Raw genomic sequence first — 26,395 nt, 5'->3', positions numbered from 1 at the left:
CAAAGTAGACCACCCACAGTTTGTAGGTGTTGATGTAGTTTAATGTAATGCAAGTGACTTGTGATCATATGCAATATGAGAATTTAAAGGCTTGTGTATGTCCGTAAGTGCAGTAGTGTTCCTCGCACTTTGCCCACAGGTACTTGCTTCTCCTTACACTTCTATATCGATACACTCAATGCAGCTCAGTCCTTCCTGCTTTGCGTTCTGAACTGAGTGCTGCTGTACATATTGCCAAAGGAAACTCTGCAGCAACTTCTGCTTCTTGACCAGGCAGTAGCTCCAGGGTTCCCTTTGCACCCAGCATAGGTAGGTACAGTGCAGTTGCACCTAAAGTATCAGGCAGAGGCTGCATTCACACGCCGGAAACTGGAAATATGAACTTCCACACAATAGCATCTGATTCGCAATGAAATACGTACACACACAGTTGCAGTCATTTTGGTGAAAAGCCCACAATTAGTGATGAGTGTTTTTTTTTTGCCATGCATGGATTTGTGAAAAAATTCCACATTTCACCTTCTGTGTTTTTTCCACTAAACTGTAAAAAAAATTCACTGCATAAATTAAAAAAAAAAAGTTGATTCTCTTCAATTAATTTGAAGTGAGAAAAAACATGAGAAAAACATGACTGTAATGCATTTGGAGTGAAAAAATAATGACCATTGAAAAAAAGTCACCCATAGACTCTAATAAATTTTGCTAAATACATTTGTCCATTTGTCCTGACTTTTACTTTTTTAAGGGTGATAGGCTGAAAACGATCGTACATTTTTTTGGGGGTACCCTCCTTCCCCCCTACATTTCCTAACATATGGCACCTAAACTATACAGTGGGCACATGTATAGGGCAAAATAACAACTCTATTTTATTTTATGAAGCTTTTCCTGGCTTGTGTAGTGTAATGTATTTGCTGCTACAATATACGTCCATTGTGCTTTAACTTGGCGCCGTATGCAAATTAGGCATCGCTCGCTTAACTTCGCTTTGCTTGACAAATTAACGCTAGTGCAACTTCGCTACCTTTCACCTCCCTGAGCGCAACTTCCGATTTTAGTGAATTAGCGGAGCCCCGGCGAAACTTCTCCTGGCGAAGTGCAGCGAAGGCGCCACTAGCGTATTTTCGACGCTTAGTGAATTTGCTTTTTATGTGCTTTGCTAATTTTTCTCCATTTCCCAAATTTTTCAGCAGTTTCACCAATTTTTCAACAAAGCAAAATGGGCCAGATTATTTTATCATTACCCACAATTTCAGTAGCCCCAGTGCAAGTGCACCAAGTGTATTGTCCCTTGCGACCTTAATTGTGATTCGCATGGGGGCAAAGGTCTTGGTGCAACTGTACTGCCCTAGTACAATTGTGATTCGCTACTAATGCAAACCTGGCACAGTTGCACTAAATACTTCCAAAGTGGTAATATTTGGTGTTCAGAGTGCAAGTGACGTGTGCTCCCTATTCTTTTGGAGCAAATGAACTGTGGCTGTTGACACAAGGTGCTGAAAGAACAAAGACTGCATGTAACAACTGGAAGCAGCTTAGAACATAGCATGTCCGTAGGCCAGCAAACAATTTTAGTGTTTAAACAACACAATTTTTTATGATGTAATTGATTCCATTCTTGGGCTTATATGTGCCTAGTATCTCCATAGGAACCACGGCACCAGTTATGTGACCATCAGTCCTCTCAGAAAAGAAATATATTTGGAAGCAATAGGGAGTTGGAGGAGAAATATCATCACATATTTTCCTTGTTTGTTATTGTTGTGGGCAGAGTTGTTGTTCAAAAATGTTGATGTCATCAAAATGAGTAACCAGAGATAATGGGAATATTGCGCTGAATGACTCAAACAACATATGGTGAGAGGCGCTGATTCCGTATTAAATAAAAGGACACATTAGGATTTTGTTTTCGTGATTGCCACGACACAGCCCTCCTAGACTAAGTAGAATATACCACATAAACGGTCATTATTATGTAATAAATCATTTTGATCATCATGTTTATGAAGTGCAGACTTAATTACAAACTGTTCATATGAAAGACCTGAACTAAATGAAACCATTTATCCTCTGTATAATTGTATTTTCTGCTCCAGTCTGCAGTTTGCCTTTTGCGAGGAAACGATAGACAATATAAAAAGAGAGATAAATGTGCAAGAGACATTTGGAAGGTAGAGTTTTGCTCTGTTAGGTTTCTTTACCAACTCTACCCCAAACAGCTCCCCCAGGCACCAATCAGATTACAGCAGGGTTCTCTGAATGTCAGTAACAGTTTATCTCCATTCCTTAGCTGCTGACATTTAGTTACAATAAGGAGAATGCAGATTAAGGATTTTTTTTTTTTTTTTTAAAAAAAAAGCAGAGGAACATTTTATGTACACTATCTGCAACTGAGGAAGTAAGATAACAGGGACATTTTTCAATGCGTTTGTTTATTTAAGAATCCAAAATATGTTTGCCTTTAATGATCTCTGCATACTGGGTCTCACAATAATTACTATTTAATAGAGATTATTATTGTAATTCCAATAACTATACTTAATCTTTAATGTTTGTAATATAAACAGAAATAATTATACTGTAACATTTGGGAGAATAGGTCAGGTTTAATATAAATGTACCCAATATAATTAACATTTACACCTCTTGCTGCTCAAATCGAGACAAATTGTCTCTCAAATTGTCTCAACTTCAATTTGTCTTTGAATGTGACATTTTCAGCTAGTCCTTCATACAGTTAGCATAACAAAAATCAGTTTGTTGTATATATATATATATATATATATATATATATATATATATATATATATATATATATATATATATATATATATATATATATATATATATATAATAAGCCTATGTTTGGTCATACAAGATGTTGATAAAGGATTATGTTGGTAGTTATTGGCCCCTGTATGGGCCGCTTCCAAATTCCTGCTCCACAGATATCTATATGGTTACCATGTTGGCATGTTGGATGGGTATTACACTGGTGCATTAATGTAGTTCTCTCCAAATGGGGACCCAAATAAGACCCAGACCAAAGATTGGCTCATCCAACGACCTTGTCAAATAAGTTGATATGTTTGTGTATGACTAGTTTGAGTTCTTAAAGGGATACCTTCATCAATTAATAGTGCTGCTCCAGCAGAATTCTGCACTGAAATCTGTTTCTTAAAAGAGCAAACAATTTTTTTATATTTAATTTTGAAATCTGACATGGGGCTAGACATATTGTCAGTTTTCCAGCTGCTCCAGTCATGTGACTTATGCTCTGATAAAGTTCAGTCACTATTTACTGCTATACTGCAAGTTGGAGTGATATCACCCCCTCCCCCCCAGCAGCCCAACAACAGAACAATGAGGAAATCACCAGATAGCAGCTCCCTAACACAAGATAACAGCTGCCTGGTAGGTCTAAGAACAGCACTCAATAGTAAAATCCAGGTCCCACTGCGACACATTCAGTTACATTGAGTAAAACAAACAACAGCCTGCCTGGAAGCAGGTCCATCCTAAACTGCTGGCTCTTTCTAAAAGCACATGACCAGGCAAAATGACCTGTGATGGCTGCCTACACACCAATATTACAACTAAAAAAAATGTTATATTGTAGAGTGAATTATTTGCAGTGTAAACAGTGTAATTTAGAAATAAAAACTACATCATAAAAAATCATGATATTTCTTGACCTGTTTAAATAAACCAGTATTATAATAATAACCAACTAGTGCTGTAACTGAGTTCACCAGACTTTGGTAACATTGAGAAATAGGCTATAGAAAATAGGTGTTCTTTGTTTTTTTACATAAAAAGCAACACTTCATACCCCACTATTATTTGGACAATTTCAAGAATGTTGTTAGGATGTTCTACAATGAAGCACAGTCTTTATTTTTATTTGTTTACTTTTCCCTTTGAGCCAAGTCAAATCTAACTGATGCAAACATAGTGTTCATCTCTATTCACACAGACACATATTTCTTCCTTTCTACAAATTTCAAGGTCAATCGTTGTGGTGTCTAAGTTACAGTAGCTTAAACTGTGAAGAAACAATTTCATGGAATTGTCTGCAGTAGATATAGAGAAATGTATCTGAACTGAGAAATGTTAAATATATTTAATTGTCCTATTGCTCTAAATAATGTGTTTGTGTCTGTCACACAGATGTACAGTACATTAAGAGGAGAGACATTGTTCTGAAGAGAGAACTTGGTGAAGGGGCCTTCGGAAAAGTGTTTTTGGCTGAATGCTATAATCTCAGCCCCACCAAAGACAAGATGCTTGTGGCAGTGAAGGTAAATTTTATAAATGTTTTATTTTAATTAAATGAAACATATTGTGTGAAAAATCAGGAATGTGCCAGTGAAATACACTTTTTTAAATATAGAAGGAATGTGCTTTAAAAGTAGTGTTTGGGGTTGATTTATTTAACATTTCTACACAAACCCTACTAATCCCACCCATCTGGTCTGCTTCTTGCTGCCTCCATTCCCAGGCTGTGCAGAGTTGGAGGCACTCAGAACAATGCACTGTAAGATAACAACTGATGCCTGCCTTTGCTTGTGTGACTGCAGGGTTGTGATTGGCTACCCCTTTCATACTGTGCTTCTAGCAGGGACCATTGGCACATGCCCACTCCTCATTTACAACTCAGATAGGGGCAATAGCAGATCTATAGGGAGCCCAATACTAGGGAAAGATTTAAAGATATCACTTTTTAGCCAAAAGTAAAGCCAGCACCATATTTTATTAATTATTGCCTTCAAGATCAGATCAGGTTTTTAGTTTTGCTATATATTTTCAACTGAAATTCAGTTTGAAAATAGCATACATCTATTATATGTAATGCCCATACATTTTATTAATTAAAACTTTATAAAGAAGAAAATCTCAGCTTAATAGGTAGAAAAAAAACACCTTTCCCGTTATCCAGAAAGCAACAAATTACATAATGGCCATCTCCCATAGATTCCATTTTATCAAAAGAATTCAAATATTTAAAAATGATTTAATTTTTCTCTGCAATAAAAAAACAGTACCTTGTACTTGATCCAGACTAAGATATAATTAATTCTTATTGGATGCAAAACCAGCCTATTGGGTTTATTTAATGTTCACATGATTTTCTATTTCCAGTTTACAGAAATATCAGTTATCTGGAAAACCCCAGATCCCCAGCATCCTGGATAACAGGTCCCATACCTGATTATTCATATATGTTTTTCTGGTAGCATCCCAAAACAAAATAAAAAACCTCCCCTGCTTGTCTATATTCAGATAATTTTGTTTTATTCTGTACTTATACATATATACACATATAATAATTGTTGTATTTGCTAAGCTGCCATAAACCTTTATGCATAACAAAACATTTCTTTTTTTAGTGACCTAAAGGCAATCCTAGTCTCAAGCGATCTTATATGAATAGATATTATAATAGACCTGTACAGTCCTGTACTGTCAGACCATAGCGCTCTATTTAGAATAACAATTCACTAAAATGCACTATGGAATGCATCACTATACATAGTAAAATGGATTGTGGTGGGTATGTGTGTAGTGGTTTAATGCTCCACCTTAAATATTATTAGTGTTGATTTGCAGTGAATAAATCTGAGACTACAATAATTGCCATAAGTATATAAATACGCTAGAAAAAGAAAAGTTGAAATGTCATACAACTAGGGATAATATTTGTCAGACAGAAAGCTTTCTCTTGACTACAATGATTCAACTGCCAGCTCTCAGCACTCCAATTTAACAACATCTACTGAGCCACAAGCTGGACATCCTAAATCCATTTCCTTCTCAGCCGCACAATATCACGTATCAAGCATTGTCCCGTAGGCTATGTTAAAAAGGATGTACTGGCAGATAAATAGATAATTTCAACAAAGGACTCAATGTGTCTTTTAGCACATCAGAAAATATAGAGTTTCTAGTATGGACACGTAATAAGATGTTGGCACTGGTATTTTGGAGTTATGGCTCATTTTCTTTTTCATCTGACCCAATTAATGTGATGCCAACAACCCTATTGCATTTTAGAAATATCCTATTTTCAATATTAGCATCTGTTGCACTCAATTCAGTTTGAAGTCTTTCTGCAGTTTTCTCTTTTAAATCAACCAATAAAAAAAAGATTTTTTTCCCTTATGTCATTTACCTTACTTAATACAGCCATGTATATTCTAGAGCTTTTCTTCATCACAACTCCCTCTTTTAATCTTAGCACAGAATGTCCTCGTTATTGTTTCCTGTAATGTCTTTGTGGCATATTTGTTCTCTAGTGCATAACTTTGTACTTAATCTCTGTTGAACGGCACTTTCCATTCACCAGCAGATTTCTCAACCTTATGCAAATCCCTCTGCAAAGACAGGGCATCCATCTCTAAGTTTTATTAACTTTAATAATTATACGCCATCAGCAGAAACCATGGCACTGCTTTTAATACCCATTTTTATAGATTAATTATTACATTATATGAGCAGATGTGACTCTCGAGCTTTGTCATTCAGATCCTCTTCCATTTGTGTTTTGGCTTATTGCACAAAAAGGGTGCAATTTAGCAACACACCAAGTTTATGGTTTTTCCTTCACTTGTCTTGACAAAATTGCACACTGTTATTGAAATACAAATCATTCATTTAGGGGAAGCTTCTATTATTTAGATTATTATTTATTTAAATAGCACCAACAAGTTAGGCAGAGGGAAAACTGAGTCCCTGGAGGAAGTCCACAGAGACATATACATGTTTTTTTTTTCAGATAGTGCTCAAGTTGAAAGCAAATACAGGGAGCCAGTGCAACAGTGAACCATTGGGCTAGAGTATGTGATGGTTGTTAATGATTCATACTGACCATAGTAGGTTTGTGAATGTGACAGAACTTTAGATTGTTAGCTCTGTTGGGGGGCAGGAACTGATTCAAATAAATACAGTGCATAACATATTTTAGACCTCTATGGTTTTGTCCTCAGATGATAAGTGCTCAAAATAGCTAAGTAAATAAGGAATATACAATATATTCCACAAAAGGGGTGAAGGGATGAAGGGATATTCACCCTTACCTGCAATACTATGAGTATATATATATATATATATATATATATATATATATATATATATATATATACAGATGCAGCCACTTTGGTTTGTCTGTTTGACACAGAATAACTAAACACAGATATCCCATTTATCTCATTTAACACAGAAAACTGCGTCACAACATCCCATCTAATTAAGGCATTCACCATTGTTCACAATGGTGCTTTGGTATGCTAATGGAAAGGTTAAATGCATTAAATGAGTTAAGATGACTTTAGATAACGCAGTTTCTTCAATTAACCATGAGTCATGACGCATTTATCTCACAAATCCAAGTGGCTTCATCTGTATATATATATATATATATATATATATATATATATATATATATATATATATATATATATATATATATATATATATACACACACACACACATTGTTTTCTGCATTATTTGCTGTAACTGCTTCCATGCAAGGCTAGAACACTTTAAATCTAAAAGTATCCCCCCCGCTGCCACATATTATAGCTTTGTGACCTTTGCTTTTGCAGCCTTGACAAATGTACGCAAAACTAGCCTGATAACATCTTAGCTTTGCCTTGAGATATGTTGGCCTCGCTGGTACAGGATTGTAGAGGGCCTTATAAGGCCCTGCGTAATCAACAATATCAATATAGTTTGGTAAAATTGGACAATTTACCAATGGCTTTTGAACTGCAATTGAATTTTCTGTGGGGCCCAGCAATATCCAGTTTGCACTACTGTTCCAAGTGCACTAACTGCATCTTATGACCAGGTGGACTCATAGCAACATATGTAGATACTGCTAACAGGCCCTATGATAACATTTTCCATAAAGTAGAGTTCAGCAACATGGAATTTAAAAACTCTGAACTCTGACAAATATACTCATACATATCGCTATGGCAAGTTTTGGAATATTTGGTTTATCCAGTAGTAAAGACCTCGTTTAATTCAAAGAACCTCTTCACATGCATCCTACAGCATACAGTTCCATAGCGTCTTAGCTCAAAATCTGAGACCTTCAAACCTTTAATTGTGAAAGCAATTTGCCATATGCAAAGGAATTGCCCTTTAGCTATTTTTCAGATCATAGCAGGAAAATACAGACTATTATATCGCATTATATTATTCCATTCGTTTGGTATACAGCCATTCATCCTGGTTTTCCCTTTCAGTTGTGGATGGCACTACAGTTTGATCGCTTATTAAAAGGCATCGTATAATTTAATCACGGGGGAATTTGCTCAATTTTTTTACTGGAGCAATCATAAAGGAAACCCCTGGAAAAAACTGTTAGGTAACTTTTAGGTGCCAAACTTTTTCTTATTTATGAAAGCTTGCTCCAGGAAAAATACAAAAACTAGCTAGGTTTTCCCCCCCTGAAACCCTATGTGAGTTTAACTTGTGCAGGGTTTCCATAATGGTTGCTCAAGCCGAGCATTAGTAAATCAATCCCTAAGTTTGGCTGTTCAGATCTAAAGTTATTGTAAATATTGAACTAAAAAGCCAATTTATCATTATGGAGACCTGTTAAAATATGCTGAGTAAATGTTGTCACTCACAACCATTTGCAGAGCTCTGATGTATGCAAAAAATGGGAGGAACTAAGGCAAGTCCTGCCATGGTGTCCAACTTGTGTGTCATTTAAATGAGCAAACTAGGGATCGTGAGAACTGCCCTCTGCACCTTGTGCCAATTTTTAATCCAGCACAAGAATCATAGCACAAACATGAACATGTGCATGAGCCTTTAGAGGATTTTCCGTGCTCTTGCACTTGCATCCAGGGCAAATTTGCTTGAAAATATATTTCAAGCAAACTTTTTTGTATTTGCATAATATACTCAATACAAGACCAGGCTTATTTCCATTGCCATAAATATAAGAAGTTAATTAAAGTTGGACAGGTGTTTCCCATTACAAGCAGTGTACTTAACAATGCAACTAAGCATTGCATTTCCATTTATTGGTAATGAATATGTATATGTTTTTGATTAATTCCTTATAACTGTGATAGCTGCATTTGCGCAGAGTGAAAGATAGCAACCCCATTTGTTCTGCCTTCTAAAGTACACTTAACATTGCTTATAAAGGGTGATTGATTCCTAAATTGAATATGGGATCATTTGGCCTGACATGTTTCATAAATCAAACACTGAGGGTTTTTTACTTTTCTTCAGTGTTCAATTACCTCTTAGAAAAGGAGTGCATTAAGACATGTAGAACTTGCAATCCCTTAAATATCACAGTTAAGCTTTGAGGAGGAAAAAAAAACAATTTTCTCGAAAGGAGCAGCTTCAACAATATAATGATATAAATGACTAAAACTATTAGCCTGTGTGAGATAAGGATGGATGCTTTCCCATCTGCAATATGTAGCTATCATCCATCTAAATATTCTTGGTCATGGTTTATCTCTAGGGAATAGGTAATTAAAATAAAATTATTCTATGTACCATGCTTGAAGATAAAGGGTTGCAAACTACAACAGAATTGAAGAAATTAAATAAAACCACACATTATGTAGGGCAATATGTTCATTATATGTTGAATCTCTATGGAAATACCTAACAGAGTCCATACTTGCTCAGTCCCACCAATTTATATTGCACACCAATCCAGTTAGAACAGGTATGGGACCGGTTATCCAGAATGCTTGAGACCTGGGGTTTCCCCGAATAAGGGATCTTTACATTATTTGAATCTCCATATCTTAAGCCTACTAAAAAACATTTAAACATTAAATAAACCCAATAGGATTGTTTTGGCTCCAATAAAGATTAATTATACTGTATTTTAGCTGGGATTAATTACAAGGTACTGTTTTATTACTATAAAGAGAAGGGGAATAATTTTTAAAATTTTGATTAAAATGGAGTCTAGTCTATGGGAGATGGCCTTCCTGATCATTTTAGATAATGTTTCCAGATAATGGATCCACTAACTGTACTTTCATATATGTATTAAAAAAATATTCATAGACTTAATAAAAAAACAGTATGAGACAAAGGGGCACATTTACTAAGGGTCAAATATCGAGGGTTAATTAACCCTCGATATTCGACCATCAAAGTAAAATCCTTCGACTTCGAATATCCGCATTTCATTCGAATGGAACGATTCTAAGGATTTTAATCCATCGATCGACCGATTTTCCTTCAATCAGAAATTGCTTAGAAAGCTTGTGGGGACCTTTCCCATAGGCTAACATTGGTGCTCGGTAGGTTTTAGGTGGCAAAGTAGGTAGTCAAAGTTTTTTTAAAGAGACAGTACTTCGACTATCGAATGGTCGAACAGTCAAACGATTTTTAGTTCGAATCGGTCAATTTGAAGTCAAAGGTCGAAGTAGCCAATTCGATGGTCGAAGTAGCCAAAAAAATGTTTTTATTCTAATCCTTCACTCGAGCTTAGTAAATTTGCCCCCAAAATCTTTAGTTGTCCAGATAATATCATGAGGATATTATCTACCATACATGTGTCCCATTGTTCTTACATTCAAATCTTGTGTTATGTTCTCATCGCTGATATACACTACATAGAGAAGATTAAGTGAACACATGAATTTAGGAATAGTTCATCCAACTATGGAATTCAAGCAAAACCATTTGTTCTTCAAAAAAAGAGCATGTTTGCATAATCACAAGAGGATGGAGAATGGCCCCTGAACAATTTGTTGGGAAATACAGAAACTTTAACCACCATAAGATGGTGATGGGGTTGGAAGTAAGAATGCACACATAGGGCTCAACTCAATTCACTGCGCTGAAGATGTAATTACCTGCAAAAAATAATGTGCAATTTTACCTAATTCAAGTTTTTGCGATTAAGAATTCAGTCAATGCAAGAAATGTTTAAGACGCGATGTTCTACCTACCTCTACAATTGCTTAAATACAACATAGGACATATTCATAACTTCTTAATTTTTGATAAAATAAGTTCTCGTTACCCTCTAAAGGTTAACACTGCCTAATATTTCTGTGAACATCTTCTATTGGCTCATCCTAACCAATCAAAGGTTATTAGTTAATCACCACACCCAGGAGCCTGTTTGCAGAGTAATCCCAGAAATACCCCTGAATGGATGGATAATTAACAGAATCCATGGTAAAGCAAAAAGAAGAGATTTAATAGCAAAATGAGAAAATAATCGAACACACAGAAGTGCAAAATATAAGCCTGTGATGAGGCTGGCAGTAGAGGCAAGTTCAGAAACAGGCAAAATGATCAGGGCTTGCAGCTGGCAGGCGAGGTCCTAACTGCAGGCTGAGGTCAAATTACAGGCAGCAAAAGAGCAAGGTTGAGAAACAGGCTGGAGATCAGAACAAGGAAATCCACAGCAGTGGAGTCGGGCTCCAGGTGGGAACAGAATGGCAGCAGCATGGAAAACAGGTAGCAAACACGGAGCCAGGCAGGGGACACAGGAACCAAGATTCAGGAATAATGCAGATCAGAGGCTAGATCGGGCTCAGGAGCTCAGATGATCAAGCAAGGAGCACTGGTTAGGGACAGGTTTACAACGGGCCTTGATTGCTTGAATGACAACACATGTTGTTCTGGATGAGGATGAGGTAACGGAGTTGCAAGACCCATTATTAAAAGTCTGTTCAGGGCAGTGTCCAACATAAGCACTAAGACCCCCCCAGTGGTTTACCAGAGTAGTGTAGGAGCATCCAAACACAAAGGCCAGGGTTTGATTCCTTGTGATTCCTGACAGCAACACTATAAAAAAGATTTGCTGTTCTGGAGAATTTGCTCTTCATCATGAGGGGGCAATAAAGCCAAGAGGGTCCAAGCCTCCTTGGACATAAAAGTTACTTTTAACTTTCGGCCAATCCTGTCTGGTGTTGGGAAAATTGATAAATAGATTGCATCTTTTTTTAAGAGCTTGTAGAACTTGAGTCAGTAATCAAGAGAAAGTGGATTGAGGCATGCCACTGACAAGACCTTCTGATGACTGAAAGCTGCCAGATGCCAGAAAATGACAGGTTGCTAATAACTTAGTGAAGCCTGGAACTGCCCTATTTATAGGTGTCAGAGGATCAATATCATTTTTGATAAGCTTCAAAGTTGTTTTATCAGCATTCCAGACACATGTCAATAAATACATAAAAAAGCAGGCAAATAAACTAAACTCTGCAGCTTCTTCCCTTCCTACACAGTGTTTCCTTTTTCCAAACATTTAGGAATTCCATGATCTCTAGGGAATATCAAACAAACTATATGTGTTATGTCAACAATTTATTAGATTTTGTATACCAGCAAATGTAAAGGTTTATGGAAAATCCTACAAGCTAGGAAGCTACTAGGACTAAAAAAAACACCACATAAGATCTCAAAAAGTCTATAGACAGCACACAACATCGTCTTGATATCTAAAAACAATATAGTCTTTCTACTTTGTACATGTATGGGATCTGTTATTCAGAAACGCCTTATCTAGAAAGCTCCAAATAATACAAATTTTCAAAATAATTACTTTTTTTCTCTGTAATAATAAAACAGTACCATGTACATGATCCAAACCAAACTATAATTACTCCTTATTGGAAGCAAAATTAGACTATTGGGTTTATTTATAACGTATCCATGCAGTGTTCCCTCAAATTTCTTCTTGCCCGTGTGCGCAAAATATATATATATTTTTTTTAGAATTGTGTGTGCACTTTTAAAAAACTGGCGTGCTCATATAAATATGATGTGTTTTCACACAAATTTATTGTGTGCCTTGGCTTCAAAATTATAGAGAACATTATAGAGAACATTGTTTACATGATTACAAGGTATGAAGATCCAAATTACAGTTAGTTCCGTTATCTGGGAAATCCCAGGTCCCTAGCATTCTATATAATAGGTCCTATACCTGTACTACAATAGACAACAGAGCAAATAAATTATTAGTTACTTAAATAAAATCTTAAATTAAAATATACCACATAATTGTCATCTGTCTTATAAAAAAAACTGTACCTCCATTCTGGTGGCATGTGTCTTTTTTGCACCCTGCTCTGCCATTGTTAAATGACCATGAAAATGTGCAACTTTCCTGGACCTTGGTTAAATCACAACAGCAAAAACATCAATATCGCTAACCTGCGCATAACGCTGCCCCTATGTTGGCAAAATATCAAAAAGTCTGTATTGGATTTACTAAACAATAACTTTTGAAATAACCATCTCTCATTCAGAGAGATCCTTGTTATAGTCAAGTGGAAAAGGCATAAACAATTTCTATTTCTGTCAGAAACCATCATTTGTCAGTACAATCCTCCCTCAACACATCAGAATTTCAGTTATCAAAGAATGTAGAGATTCGGGTAAATAATGGCTTTTTTGTTGTTTGTTTAGTTGAGCAAGGATAAGTAGGGATTTGTATAGTTTTGTATAGTTTTGTATATTTTATATATTTAACAAAAATGTATGTGTATTTATTATATATATATATATATATATATATATATATATATATATATATATATATATATATATATATATATATATATATATATATATTTATTTATTTATTTATATAGTAAGGGTTTGGGTAGCTGGGATCAGTTTTCCTGGGTAACACAGCCCACGGCACAAGCACAACTCATGAGAGTATAGTCTCTTTTTGCCAGTTTATTGTCTCTTGCAGCAAAAATAAACAAAACAAACAATTCAAAATAAAATCCTTGCCACTTAATGGGCTTCAACCTAATACAGGTCCGTTTTCCTAACTAACCAAGAGAAGGCCTACCGCCTGTCTCCCCAAAACAAAGAACATACAGGAATATAAAAAATCCCAAACCTTTTGGTGATTTCAATCCCTCTCACACAGGCAGCTTTCCTGTGTATTTTTCCCAGCCAGGAACTCTCCACTCTGGCTTGAGCTGCCTTTTTAATTAAGCACCTGAGATACCTCAGGACAACTCAAAACAACCGGGCTGGACTAGCAGTCCCAGAACCACTCTGTTAGGAACCTGGGGCATAAATAAGTTCCATCCTGGACTTTCCTAGGTAAAAAAACCCGATATACAGAAAGCTCTGAATTATGGAATGGCTGTCTCCTACAGACTCCATTTTATCCAAATAATCCAATTTTTTTTAAATGATGTGTGTGTGCATATTATATACTGTTAAACTGTGTTTCACAAGTCCTGCTGTACTGTATAAAATACAAGTAAAACACTTTTTCAGTAAAAAAAAAAAATACAAAAAATTATAAAATTACATTTGTATAATTATAGTCATGCTATTTTACACATACACACCAGTAATGTTTTGTTCCATTGTAAAATTAGGGGAAGTGCTGCTAAAATGCAATTAATACTATTTAAATTAGAAGCTAGAGCAAACATTTTACAAAAATGGCAGAATAGATCACAATTTGGGTATTTGCAGTATTAGGAGCAGCGATGTGTGGGGTGCAGCTGGGTTATCCAGTCTGTGATCCGAAGAAACCTCAGAAATGCCTCAGCAGAAGCAATAAATATGGCTGCATTAATAAATGCATATAAATGCAGAATATACATCTTATGCTCTAAGTAAAGCATAGTGGTCAATACTTATTGTATTAGGAACATATTACATGCACAGCTGTGTCTTAAAGGGGAAGGAAACCTAGTCGGCGAAAAAACCCATCACCCCCCCCTCCCGTTTGTTGCCCACCCTCCCTCCTCCCCCCTGGCTTACCCGTCCCGCTGGGCAAATGCCCCTAACTTGTTACTTACCTTTCTGCGCAGGTCCAGTCCAGGGAGTTCACCGACGACATCTTCTTCCACGCAATCTTCTTCCTGCTTTGAATGGCGCATGCGCAGTAGGATCATTTCGCCGGTACGATCTACTGCGCATGTGTGTGACTTTTGGCGCATGCGCAGTAGATCCGTACCGGCGAAATGATCCGGTGAACTCCCTGGACTGGACCTGCGCAGAAGGGTAAGTAACAAGTTAGGGGCATTTGCCCAGCGGGACGGGTAGGCCAGGGGGGAGGAAGGAGGATGGGCAACACACGGGAGGGGGGGTGGATTGGTTTGCGCCGACTAGGTTTCCTTCCCCTTTAAGGTTGACTATATATTATAAAATGGGCTCATTTGTCAAGGTTGCCAAATGAGTGGTCTGCGAGTAAACCTGTCCAATTGACATCTGGATGATTTTTGCCCAGATATCAGTCAAGTATCCCTGTTGGTCCTCATATGTAGCAGAAAAGCTGCTGACTGAATCAGCAGCTTAAATCTACCCGTGTATGCAACTATTATTTCCAGCATTACCATAATTCATTTGTCATCTCTCCTATCTTATACAGTGGCAATCCAGAGCCATTGTAAGCAACTAATGACTAAATAGCATCATCTTATTTTGTATTCACATTACATTTAATATTTATTCATACTGTTAGTTATAGAGTTAGCATATTACATTACATATGTGCATAAAATACAGCTTTAGGTTTTTACTCTTCTGTTTTTATTCTTCTGTTGTGTTATAAATCTGCACTACCAATATGTCAATTTGATTTTCCATAATTCCATATAAATTGAGGTAGAAAAAGACAGTCGTCCTCCAAGTTCAGCCTTTTAAAAAATAAATTCTACCCAGTTTGTAGGCCGCAGACAAGGATATGTATGAGCCCTCTTTTATTTAATCTATTCATCAGTGACTTGAAGGAAGACATAACAAGCAATGCATTTGAGTTTGCTTTCTGGCTGAGAGTTTAGCTATCTTTATAACATCTCTACCATTTTGAGGACTTTAAGGGGTGGTTCATCTTTGAATTAACTTTTACCATAATGTAGACAGTGATATCCTGAGACAATTTGCAATTGGTCTTCATTTTTTGTACTTTTTTTTAAATTACTTAGTAATTAGCAGCTTCCAGGATTGGACCCAATTTAACATAACAGCTAGGCAGGGATTTGAATGAGAGTCTGGAATATGAACGGGTCAGAGCTCAAATATAAAGTTACCTAATAAAAAGTAGCAAGAACAATAAAATTATAGCCATCACGGAGCAATAGAACTTTGTTTGGAAAGGTCAGACAACCATTAAAATTAGCTAGAAAAAGACAGAGAAGAATAATTACAAAACTATAGAAACTTTTAAAAAGATACTGATTTGAATGCTGGTAAGGATTGGTCATTCTATATTATAATAATTTAAACTACCTCTAAGCAGCAAAAATAAGAAAATTCAGTACTGAAATGAAAACTCCACTGAGGTTTTTAAATAGGTGATTTTATGAAAACTGGGTGTTTTGTAGCATTTTAGTTGGCTAATACAGTATACACTGTGTAAGGTATGTACTATGACATCCAATATAAAACAAGGTGCAGATTTGGTTTAAAGACTCTTAAATGACATAAAACATATTAGAGAAATTTATGTCCACAAATGCAGTCTGCAAAGGGCAATTTTAGACACAATTGCTGTGTTTTTACCCACAATAATCGAGCAATTTGTGGTTGCCAGAATGCCAAAAGCAATAGCGACTGCAGTATCAAAACTGTGCATACAATCAGACTTTGGTTGAAAATTTTCCAAAGTTTGGAGAGCATTACTTATGCTGCTTGCTGTCTAAATAATATCTGTATGTTGTGCCAATTGATGCAGGCCAGTGTGGCAACCATCTCCTAAGGTTTCACCTGCATAAATAGGTTCCCTGTGCTCAGTTTGGAACAGGAGGTGAGATGGATCTATCAGCTCTGAGCACAGTTACATATACCCAGTTCTGACTGGAGCAACATTACTGCCAGGGCTGTTAATTGGAGCAAGTTTATCTTGTTACATGACAATTTTATGGCAAAGGTTGTTGAGAAGCCAACCAGACAAAATGCTATTCTGGATCTAGTGATCTTAAATGACCCAGAATTTATTGCAAATGTGTAAGTAATTGAACCCCTGGGCAATAGTGACCATAATGTTATATCATTTAATGCCTGGTACAAAAAAAAACAAATATATACTGGGACAACAAAAACCATGGATTTCAGAAAAGCTAATTTTAGTGCCTTGAGGGCTGCCCTGCAGATCATAGATTTGGCCATTATGTTTTCTGCTAAAAACACAGAACAACAATGGTTGGCATTTAAAATGATTTAAATCGTTACTGTTTTCAATTTGTTCCCTTAAGAAATAAATGCAGAAGCACCAGGAAACACCCCTATGTGGCTTAATATAGAGGTAAAGAAGTTGATAGAAATAAAAAAAGGCATTTTCTGTGGGGACAGAATCTACATTTAACGTATGTAAACACTATAATAAATGCTGTAAAACTGCAATCCGGAAGGCAACAATTGGAAATGCAGAGCACATTATGGCTAAGACTTACCCCAAAACGTTTTTTAGGTATATTAGTAGTAAAAAGATGCAGGTTGAGAGTGTTGTTCCTTTAAATAATGTACAAGTATGATTGTAACAGATACAGAAAAGGCAAATGTGCTTAATCGGTTCTTTTCTTCAGTGTATACAATAGAGGACTCACAGTTCCCAGCACCTCATAACTGCACTGATGGCACAGCTCAATCTAGTCAGTGGCTGACTCGGGAAATGGTACATATAGCTTTACTAAAAAATAATGTGAACAAGGCACCAGGGCCAGATGGAATACACCCCAGTTACATTCCTTTCTCTGTTTTATTTGAAATCCAGATCCTGTGTTGTTTGTAAGAAAGATAGTTTTCACAGATGACTTAATTTAATGGTTTTATGATCTGACCTCTAAACGTTATGTTTGTCCTAGGTATGATTTAGAATCATCTCATACTAGTAAAAGGAGTCGTTATTCTGTTGTGAAGCAATAGGCTCCAAATCTCCGAAGCAATAAGTTTGTAAAAAAAATCAACTCCCTTTATGTAGTCTTGACAGTTTTAAAGCTGGGATTAAAAATGCACTTTCACAGATCATGATCCAAATCAGAATAAAACTATATTAAAATATGATACTTACTGAAGTGTGGGTTTCTGGCATATCTTAGACTTTTATGGAAATAAAAATCATTTCCAAGAAGAATGCAAACTGCCAAATAAGACTCCAAGATTCAATGGGTTTTCAGATTATGAACACAACCTTTAATATACATGCATTTTATATTTAAAACAATGTGATTATGTTTAAAATGATAACCTATTTAAAAGAAGCTAGGTTTCTTTCCCAAATAATAGCCCTGCATTATACAGTATAAATGATCAAAGTATATATTAATTTGAATAGTGTATCAATATGCATCTGTGGGACTTGATTTATTGCTTATTTTTAATTAATAGAAAGTGACCAACTGATGTATGTTATGTAAATTAGCGATACCACTAAGGTTCAATGAGAACATATGAACTATGGAAACTGCCATTCATACACTGTGGGGTCGATTTACCTACAGTAAATTCATTTTTTGTTTTCTAAAAAATCTGGTCTCCTTTGTATTTCTCTAAAATTCTAAACATTTTAGATTTATTAAGTGCAAGAAACACAAAATCCTCTAATACAAAACTGCGCCAAGTAAAAGCTGTCGAGGTTGCATAGAAGTCAATAAGAGCTGCTCTGATCCTATTGGACCATTTTTAATCAATTCAGACTTTTAGAGGTTTCCAGATTGTTTTTCCTAGTAATTAGTGATGGGCAAATAAATTCGCTGGCACGAATTTGCTGCGAATTTCCGTGTTTCACAGGCAGCAAATAAATTTGCTAAACTCGCGCGGGTGAAAATTCCCTGTTGTCAAAACATTTTGGATGCACATCCGAAAAGTGGCTTGTGTCAAAATTGACGCCCATCAACACTATTGACGCCAATCAACATTGACTTTAACCCCGGGGTCAAAATTGACACAAACAACTTTTTGGACTTGTGTGTCCAAAATTGACAGCATTTCGTGAATTTCGCTGGAAATTTGCAATTTTTATGGCACAGTGAAACAGGAGAAATTCGCCCATCACTGCAAGTAATTACAAAATACTCAAATTTTATACACTGTATGTAATTGCAAAAGCAATTTGGTCGCAAACTTTGAGAAGAAGTCATTGAGGTATTTAATCAGTCAAAAAATAGAGCAAACATGGTTGCTAACATTTGCAAGCATCTTTGCCAACGTTTCTTTTGCGCTATCAAAAGATAATACATTCCCCCTTAAAACCTCTATTAAATAGGCCTCCACAAAATCTATCATCTTCTTCTCTACTCACCAAGGGAAAATGATGATGATACAAGCTATTATAACAAGAACTGATGGATTTCCATTTTAGCTAGAACAACTGGTATAAATTAGATTGACTTATGAAAAACTAAATTATAAAAAACATGAAGAACAGGCAAGGCAGCATGAACATTTTGTTTGCACCAGACTACAACAAAGGCTTCTAAGTGTTGCAATTACCTGAAAGCAGGAAGTCTCCAGACCGATATTATTATACCCAAAGAAAACAAGATGACACATTTGATCCAAAGACATCAAAATATGGTACATATTAGGGGGTAATTTAAGTGTTCACTTTTGGATGCAAGTGTCATTTTTAACCCATAATGCAGCAGAGGGGATTGCAACTGTATTGTGAAGTGCCCAGGACAATGTTCAGGTTTTGAATTGTTCTGTACTGAATGTAACTGTACCTGCCCCTCTTCTAGAGTCCCATCCCTGAACAGCTTAATCTGCAAGGCTGAAAGGATACATACAATTTAGGAAAAAACTACCAATGAAAGTATTTCTGAGTTTCCCCACAGATTTAAGTACTATTTTCACTGTATGTTTTGTTACTAAAAGCTGATTGTTTTGAAGATAACTGAATAACATTTTAAAGCTTAAACAGTGCAGAACATAAATGCTAATATGGCTGTTAACATTAGGATGACTTTGGCTTATAAGGATTTTATAAGCATTATATAGGAAATAAGCATTTTATCAGAAACAAGGTTTATGGATTTGGCATTGACACAAGTGGATTTGGCATTGATCCAAAACTGGCACAGACATCCAAGAAATCTAGAGTCACAGTTAAGAATAGCTCATTGGAGCTCCATTAAATATTAGCCTTACTGAAATGCAGTTCTTGCTTCTTCACACACAAACTGACATGGATGAGAGGAACACAAGACAACAGAAGAATCATTTACAACTGCAAGTGCACTGTGCAAAGTGTTTCTTGCCTATAATGTAGCATTTTCCCATAATTCTAGACATGGTGAGCTGTGCTTGCCATGATTGTTTCCATGCATGCAAATCAACTATGCAGCTAACATTTTTAGAGATAAGACCTTAGAATAGTTTCCACACCTTCAACAGGAACAAGTTGACACTATTCAGCCGAAGCACTTGGCACTGTTATACAGAGGTGTGCTCATAAATAAGATTAATATCTTTGTAAAAGCAGGACATGGCGTTGCCTCAGACTTTAAAATCTAGATCCTGTAACCTATAGTCTAGACTCTATAGATACAAGGGGAATATGAAAACACAGGTGACTTTTTGAAAGGAAGGAAAGAGACAGAAAAGGTAGAGGGATTAAATACAAAGTCTGTGTTTGAGAACAGGAAAGAAAGGGAACTGAACTACATATATCACCCTTTTTCCAAGTTGCCTCTGGACCTCTGCTGGAAATATTTCTACTAACACAACCATCCTTCTAGTCTTCCTTGTTATCATGTTTATCTCCCTTCAAATCAATATTAATCTGTTGTCATGCAGATTGGTAAACATCCCATTTTACACCAAATTACAAAATTCAGCATTACATATACCCCTTAAAATTCTACTCAGTAAATGTCATTTGTGCTAAAAAGTGCCATTTGCATTGACTCCAGTATTTTATTTTACAGAGTCCAACATCTCATATCGGTTTCTGACATGTCCAATATTGTTGTATTACTAGGAATAGCTTCTTCATTAATTACAGAGAAAACAGAAGTGACAATGCATGCAATTCATTATCTTAGTAGCTTTATAAGCAAACTAACAGATATTCATACAATATAGGCAGAAAATATACAGATATCAGTACTTAATGGTCTGATCACAGAGTAATGAGCAGGAATAAAACCGAGAAACAATATGAAATCCTTATATGGTTTGCAAAATATTTCCTGTCTTTCTTGTCATTTGTATTCTGAACTGTAAATGTGTGATCTACAATATACTTTCTACCTCTCAGCACTGTTTCTATTAATAATTATTTAACCTGCTTACTCTTAAAATAGTCTTGTTTGCACAGCTTGCAACATTTGATGATGTGAAAACAAACAAATTAATCAAATGTCAACCATCACAATCTAGAAGCAACATAGTTTTGAAATATGCATTGCATCTCTTTAAACAGAAATCTTTTTAGAAACCTGCTTTGTTCTACCAAAAAAAGTCAATTTCTGTTTGCCACAAGTTTGAAAATTCTTATTAACATATAAAAGCACAGTAAATCAATGTAATTTAGATCATGAATCATTGGAAAGCTGTGAGAGTAAATGATGTGCCTTCAGCAAATCAATCTGATATTATAAGTGTTTCATCATCCGATCATCAATAAAATTCTTAATTCATCTTCTTTCTTTCGCAGACCCTTAAAGACCCTACTCTGGCAGCTCGCAAAGACTTCCAAAGGGAGGCAGCACTTCTCACCAACCTCCAACATGACCACATTGTCAAGTTCTATGGAGTGTGTGGTGAAGGTGATCCACTCATTATGGTGTTTGAATACATGAAACATGGGGACCTCAATAAATTTTTAAGGTAAGAGTAACCATGTATACCTGAAAAATAATTATCCTTATAAGATGTATTATTAGTGATGGGCGAATTTGCGCCGTTTCACTTCGCCGGAAAATTTGCGAATTTCGCAAAATGGCGAAAAATTTGCGAAACGGCGCCGGTGTCTCGTTTTTGACGTCCATTTTTTTCGACGCGGCGAAAATAAATTTTGACGCCGGCGATTTTTTTCGGGCGTTTCGTAAATTTAATCGCTGGCGGCAACTGCGCAAATTCGCCGCGAATTTGCGCCTGGCGAATAAATTCGCCCATCACTATGTATTATATGTGCCTATTCAGCTCTTTCTAGAAACCTTAATAGCTAATGCCATCCTAAAGCGTTTGATTCAAATGTACTGAGCAAGATTCAATTTTCATTTTGCGGATTAGTTCTTGTTTGCCCCTAGGTAAAATAACAGGTTTCATCAGCAGATATTAAGCCAATGATATACAGTTCCAAAGAAGACTAATTTAAGAAAAAGAAAGCACAAGCAGTGATCAAGATACTGTGTATGCAAAAAAAGTTGCTCATGGTGACAAGTGCTTTGGAAAAGTTACCTGCTTACACATATGACATCCCATCTAAAATGATTTTAACTACCCATATAGAGAGAGAGAGTTAGACAACCAGTTACTCCAGCCTTTATAGATTTTTGGCTGATCCTCTAACTCCTCTCTATTTACCTGTATTATATTTTTGCACTAATCAATTACTTTAAGTACCTTTGCTGTGACCCTTGCTGTTCATGGTGGTATTACAGCCAGTTGATATGGGCTCCATTCATGCTGGTTACGCTGCCTGAAATTATGTCTACTCTTATGCTTCCCCCATGCCTAGGGCAGCAGTTTTAGGGAGGCAGCCATTGGATTCCTATATGGTAAATGAAACTTGATACTTTTCCACTGCTGTCTTTTGCAACACTTGGACGGAAGCAATGTAATGTGCAGGCCCATAACATCATATAATTGCTTTTGCACTGATAGCCGTGTAGATGGTCCGGTGCCTATGGCAGCACCCATGCACAATACAGCCTTGGGTTGGACCCCAGTCAAGAATAAGCACAGCAATATCCCCTACACTTTACCTGGATTCTTACCTGTTTACATTTCCTGTACATGTACTTGCTAAACCCCTTTTGTGTTTCATTGTGGGCTCTTCCTTGTTTAATCCTGCCTTTGCCTTGTTTGCTTTTACCCTGCCTACCCAATTATCTACCTGTGCTGCAATAAACTTGGTCTCAGTTTGTGCTTCCTTCTTGGTCCCTATTTCAAACACTATGACCATTGACCCCTGAGGCACTGTTTATCCAAGTTCAGTATTACTCTTTGCCTTGCACATTTAATGGAACATCTTCCAAACTGCTGGCACCATTATGTCCAAAGACAATTTGCCACTTGCTTACTTGCTTTCTATTTAATGAATGTGCCTAGCACTTTGCTATTTCCTTATTCTGATCTATAAAATGCAGACAGACCACCCTGTAATGATGTGCCCTGCATTCTGAGAATAAGTTGGTTATTTGAAGCACAATGTAAGCATACAGAAAAGCCTACATTATACTTTGATCAGGGTTCTGCAACATTTCAAAAAGATGAAGACTTTTTTTTTTTTACTTCAGAAATTTATTTGACTCACATCAGACTGAATATTAATGTATCAACTGAATATTAAAGTCTATTTCTTCACAAACATGAGATAGAGACAAATGTAATGCAGAAGACCCAAGTTGCACAGCTAAAGCTTGTTAAATAGTTTTTTTTTTATATAAAGTAAGTCGTCCACAGAATTATAGTAGAATATAATGTACATTGTTATTTATAGAAATAATAGATTGATACAGTTATAAATGATATGTGGATCTGACAGTAAATAAGTGTGGTGAGGATAAGCAGATGTGTGGCGATGAAAGTAGAGTTGTATAAAATTTTAAAGGAGACATTTTACATAATCTTCATCTTTAGTTTCTAACATTCATCCTCCCTCAAAATATGTAAGGATGCAAATAAAAAGCAGTTTTGAATGCACTGTACCTCCTAAAAATGTGATTATGTCAGAGAGAGAGAGAACCTTCCAGGTCAGAAGCAATAAAATGAAAGGTGGGAGTGTCTCTTCATTCACCCACAGGAAATGGTCACAGCACTGATTGACAGGCTGAGTCATGCAGTAACAAGGAAACCCCTCCCACCTTCCTGTCTGTTTGTATCTCCCTGCACATCAATGGCTTATTCTTCTGCCTGATTGTGTAATAATGTTGGTCAAAAGGAAAGGGAAATGATGACATAAATTTCTTGTAAATTTTCTTGGTAGTATATTGTATCTAAATAGACATCAAGATGTTTTTAAGGTTTGGTCTATATAACTGCCTGCATCTATTATTATACATATACAACACACAATCATATTTATACTTTTCCAATTCCATGGAATTGTTGTTTCTGTAACTCCCTGCACCCAATGAAATACTGTTTATGCGCACCAAAATCAGATTAAAATAAATATATATGTGCAGAAACAATATATCATTGAATGCAGGGAGTTATAGAAAAAAAGCATGGTGGCTGTTGTGGAACTAGAGAACTATGCATACAACTGTGCAATGTTTATAAAGCATAATGGGAAAAATAGCAAAATATGTGATCTTTACATTGATACTACATAATAACAATATGTAGCAAATTATAATTCAAACGTTATAAAACAGCACATTTGGAGGCCCATTTATCAAAGGTCGAATTTTGAATTCATGTGAATTTTTTTTTTACTTTATTAAATTTAAATTTGCTTGAAAAAAACAAAAAGTACAAAAAACTGAAATTCGACCATCAAATTAAAAAACTTTTTTCAACAAATTTGGCAATTCTGCGGTCGAATAAAAATCGTTCGATCAAACGATTTTTATCCGACCATAAAAACTTAGAAAAGTGCTCTGGAAGGTCCCCATAGGCTAACATTGCACTTTGGTAGCTTTAATTTGGCAAAGTATGAAGTCAAAGTTTTTTTTAAAGAGACAGTACTTTGATTATCGAATGGACAAATAGTCAAACTATTTTTACTTTGAATCGTTTGAATCAAAGTCGAATGGATGAATATAGCCTATTCGATGGTCGAAGTACCCAAAAATTTACTTCGAAATTCAAACTTTTTGACATTCAAACCATTCACTCGAGCTTAGTAAATCTGCCCCCAAGAGTCATAGTCTGTCATAGCAAATAACCCATATTGTCTCACTCCATATGGTTGTGCACCTCTAATTAATACCTGTATACTTTACATACAGGCTCTTTGTTGATTGCAATTTGGCCAATGCTTGTACTATTTAATACTAAAGGGGCTTATGAAGTCTAACAATGACTGGTCTTCACAGAAATGTAGAATGTATTGCGTTTGACAGTCTACAAACATCTTCATCCCCACACTAGCAAAGGTTAGGTATTATAAGAGCTAATGCAACCTATATTGTAAAATACTGAATTGTGATATGAAAGGACTCCTTGGACGTCCACGACCTTTATGTTCATAAAATTCCTCTGCAATAACAAATATCTGGATGTTTAGATGTAGAGATATGTTATGCTATATTTATATTGTTATTACTGAAAGTTAAATAATGTTGCATAGTTTTCACAATAAAGAACAGAAAGGATCAAGAAGAGCCTCACATCAAATTTCCTCAGAAAAAGGGCAGGTGCAATGCCGCGGTCCTTATCTACTGTCATATTATATGTTTCTTTTGAATAGCTTCTGATTAAACTACAAACCTCAGACTCCAGATTGGGAGATTTCTATTAGGGTCACCACACTCATATATCAACTGAAAATGAATGTCATAGTGCCTAGCTTAATCTTTCAAAATTAGCATAGGGAAATAATAACAGTAGCTTATGTATAATTCATTGGTGTTGTGTCTGCTCTAAATGAGCAGAATCCCTAAAACTGGGGTGAACTGATAATTAATAGTTTTTGCAAGTGCTTGCTTTGATGGCATTCTCCTATTTCCCCAGAAACGTGTTTTTAAACTTGGAATGGAGTGGTTCCTCTTCAAATAATTACAAGTATTGCTTTCTGGTATTTAGTAAATTGGACCCTTGATATTTCCTTGTTTTGCATGATAAACATTTGCATAGTTGTGCTTGGAGCTGAAAATGTGCTACATTTCATTTTTAACATTATTTTGTGTATTCGTTTACATGCATTTTGTTCCTTTTAATGAAACAGATTTCCTAAAAAGGGCACACAAAAATTCCCTTTCATATTCAAATAAAGTAATTAATCCCAGGCTATCCCATGAATTGTACTGACAGTATCTTGCATTTTAATCAGCAGAAATTTTAGCAGTAGACTTAACTCTTTGGAAAAATTATATAACTAGCATTTCATAAATGTCCAATTCAAAGAATTATGTTTTTCAAAGGCGAGCTGTTTAAATAGAAATGCTACTTAAGTGCTTGGCTGCTATAATATGCTTCTGCTATTTCTTTTTGTGTTTCTGATTTGTTGATCATTGGAAGACAAACAAGGGCACAAGGAATAAATGTTAACATTTTGGAGTATTTTAAGCAAAAAAAGATTTGCCCAGTATATAACCAATTTTTTAATAGGTGAGCAAGTTTTACTGA

General features: G+C 35.8%; 1 protein-coding gene across 3 annotated transcripts in view; it reads left to right on the top strand.

The window, feature by feature from the left end:
• LOC108712840 (NT-3 growth factor receptor) overlaps nucleotides 1-26,395 on the top strand; it is a 399,826-nt gene that overhangs the window by 331,358 nt on the left and 42,073 nt on the right. For all 3 annotated transcript variants that reach the window (XM_041588223.1, XM_041588224.1, XM_041588222.1), the window contains exons 13-14: nucleotides 4,171-4,301; nucleotides 21,591-21,763. In XM_041588223.1, the coding sequence (XP_041444157.1) occupies nucleotides 4,171-4,301; nucleotides 21,591-21,763 (304 nt within the window). The remainder of the gene's footprint in view (nucleotides 1-4,170; nucleotides 4,302-21,590; nucleotides 21,764-26,395) is intronic.

The sequence above is a fragment of the Xenopus laevis genome, chromosome 3S (assembly GCF_017654675.1).
Source record: "Xenopus laevis strain J_2021 chromosome 3S, Xenopus_laevis_v10.1, whole genome shotgun sequence".
NCBI classification, from domain to species: Eukaryota; Metazoa; Chordata; class Amphibia; order Anura; family Pipidae; genus Xenopus; species Xenopus laevis.
This window is presented reverse-complemented; position numbering and strand designations above follow the sequence as displayed.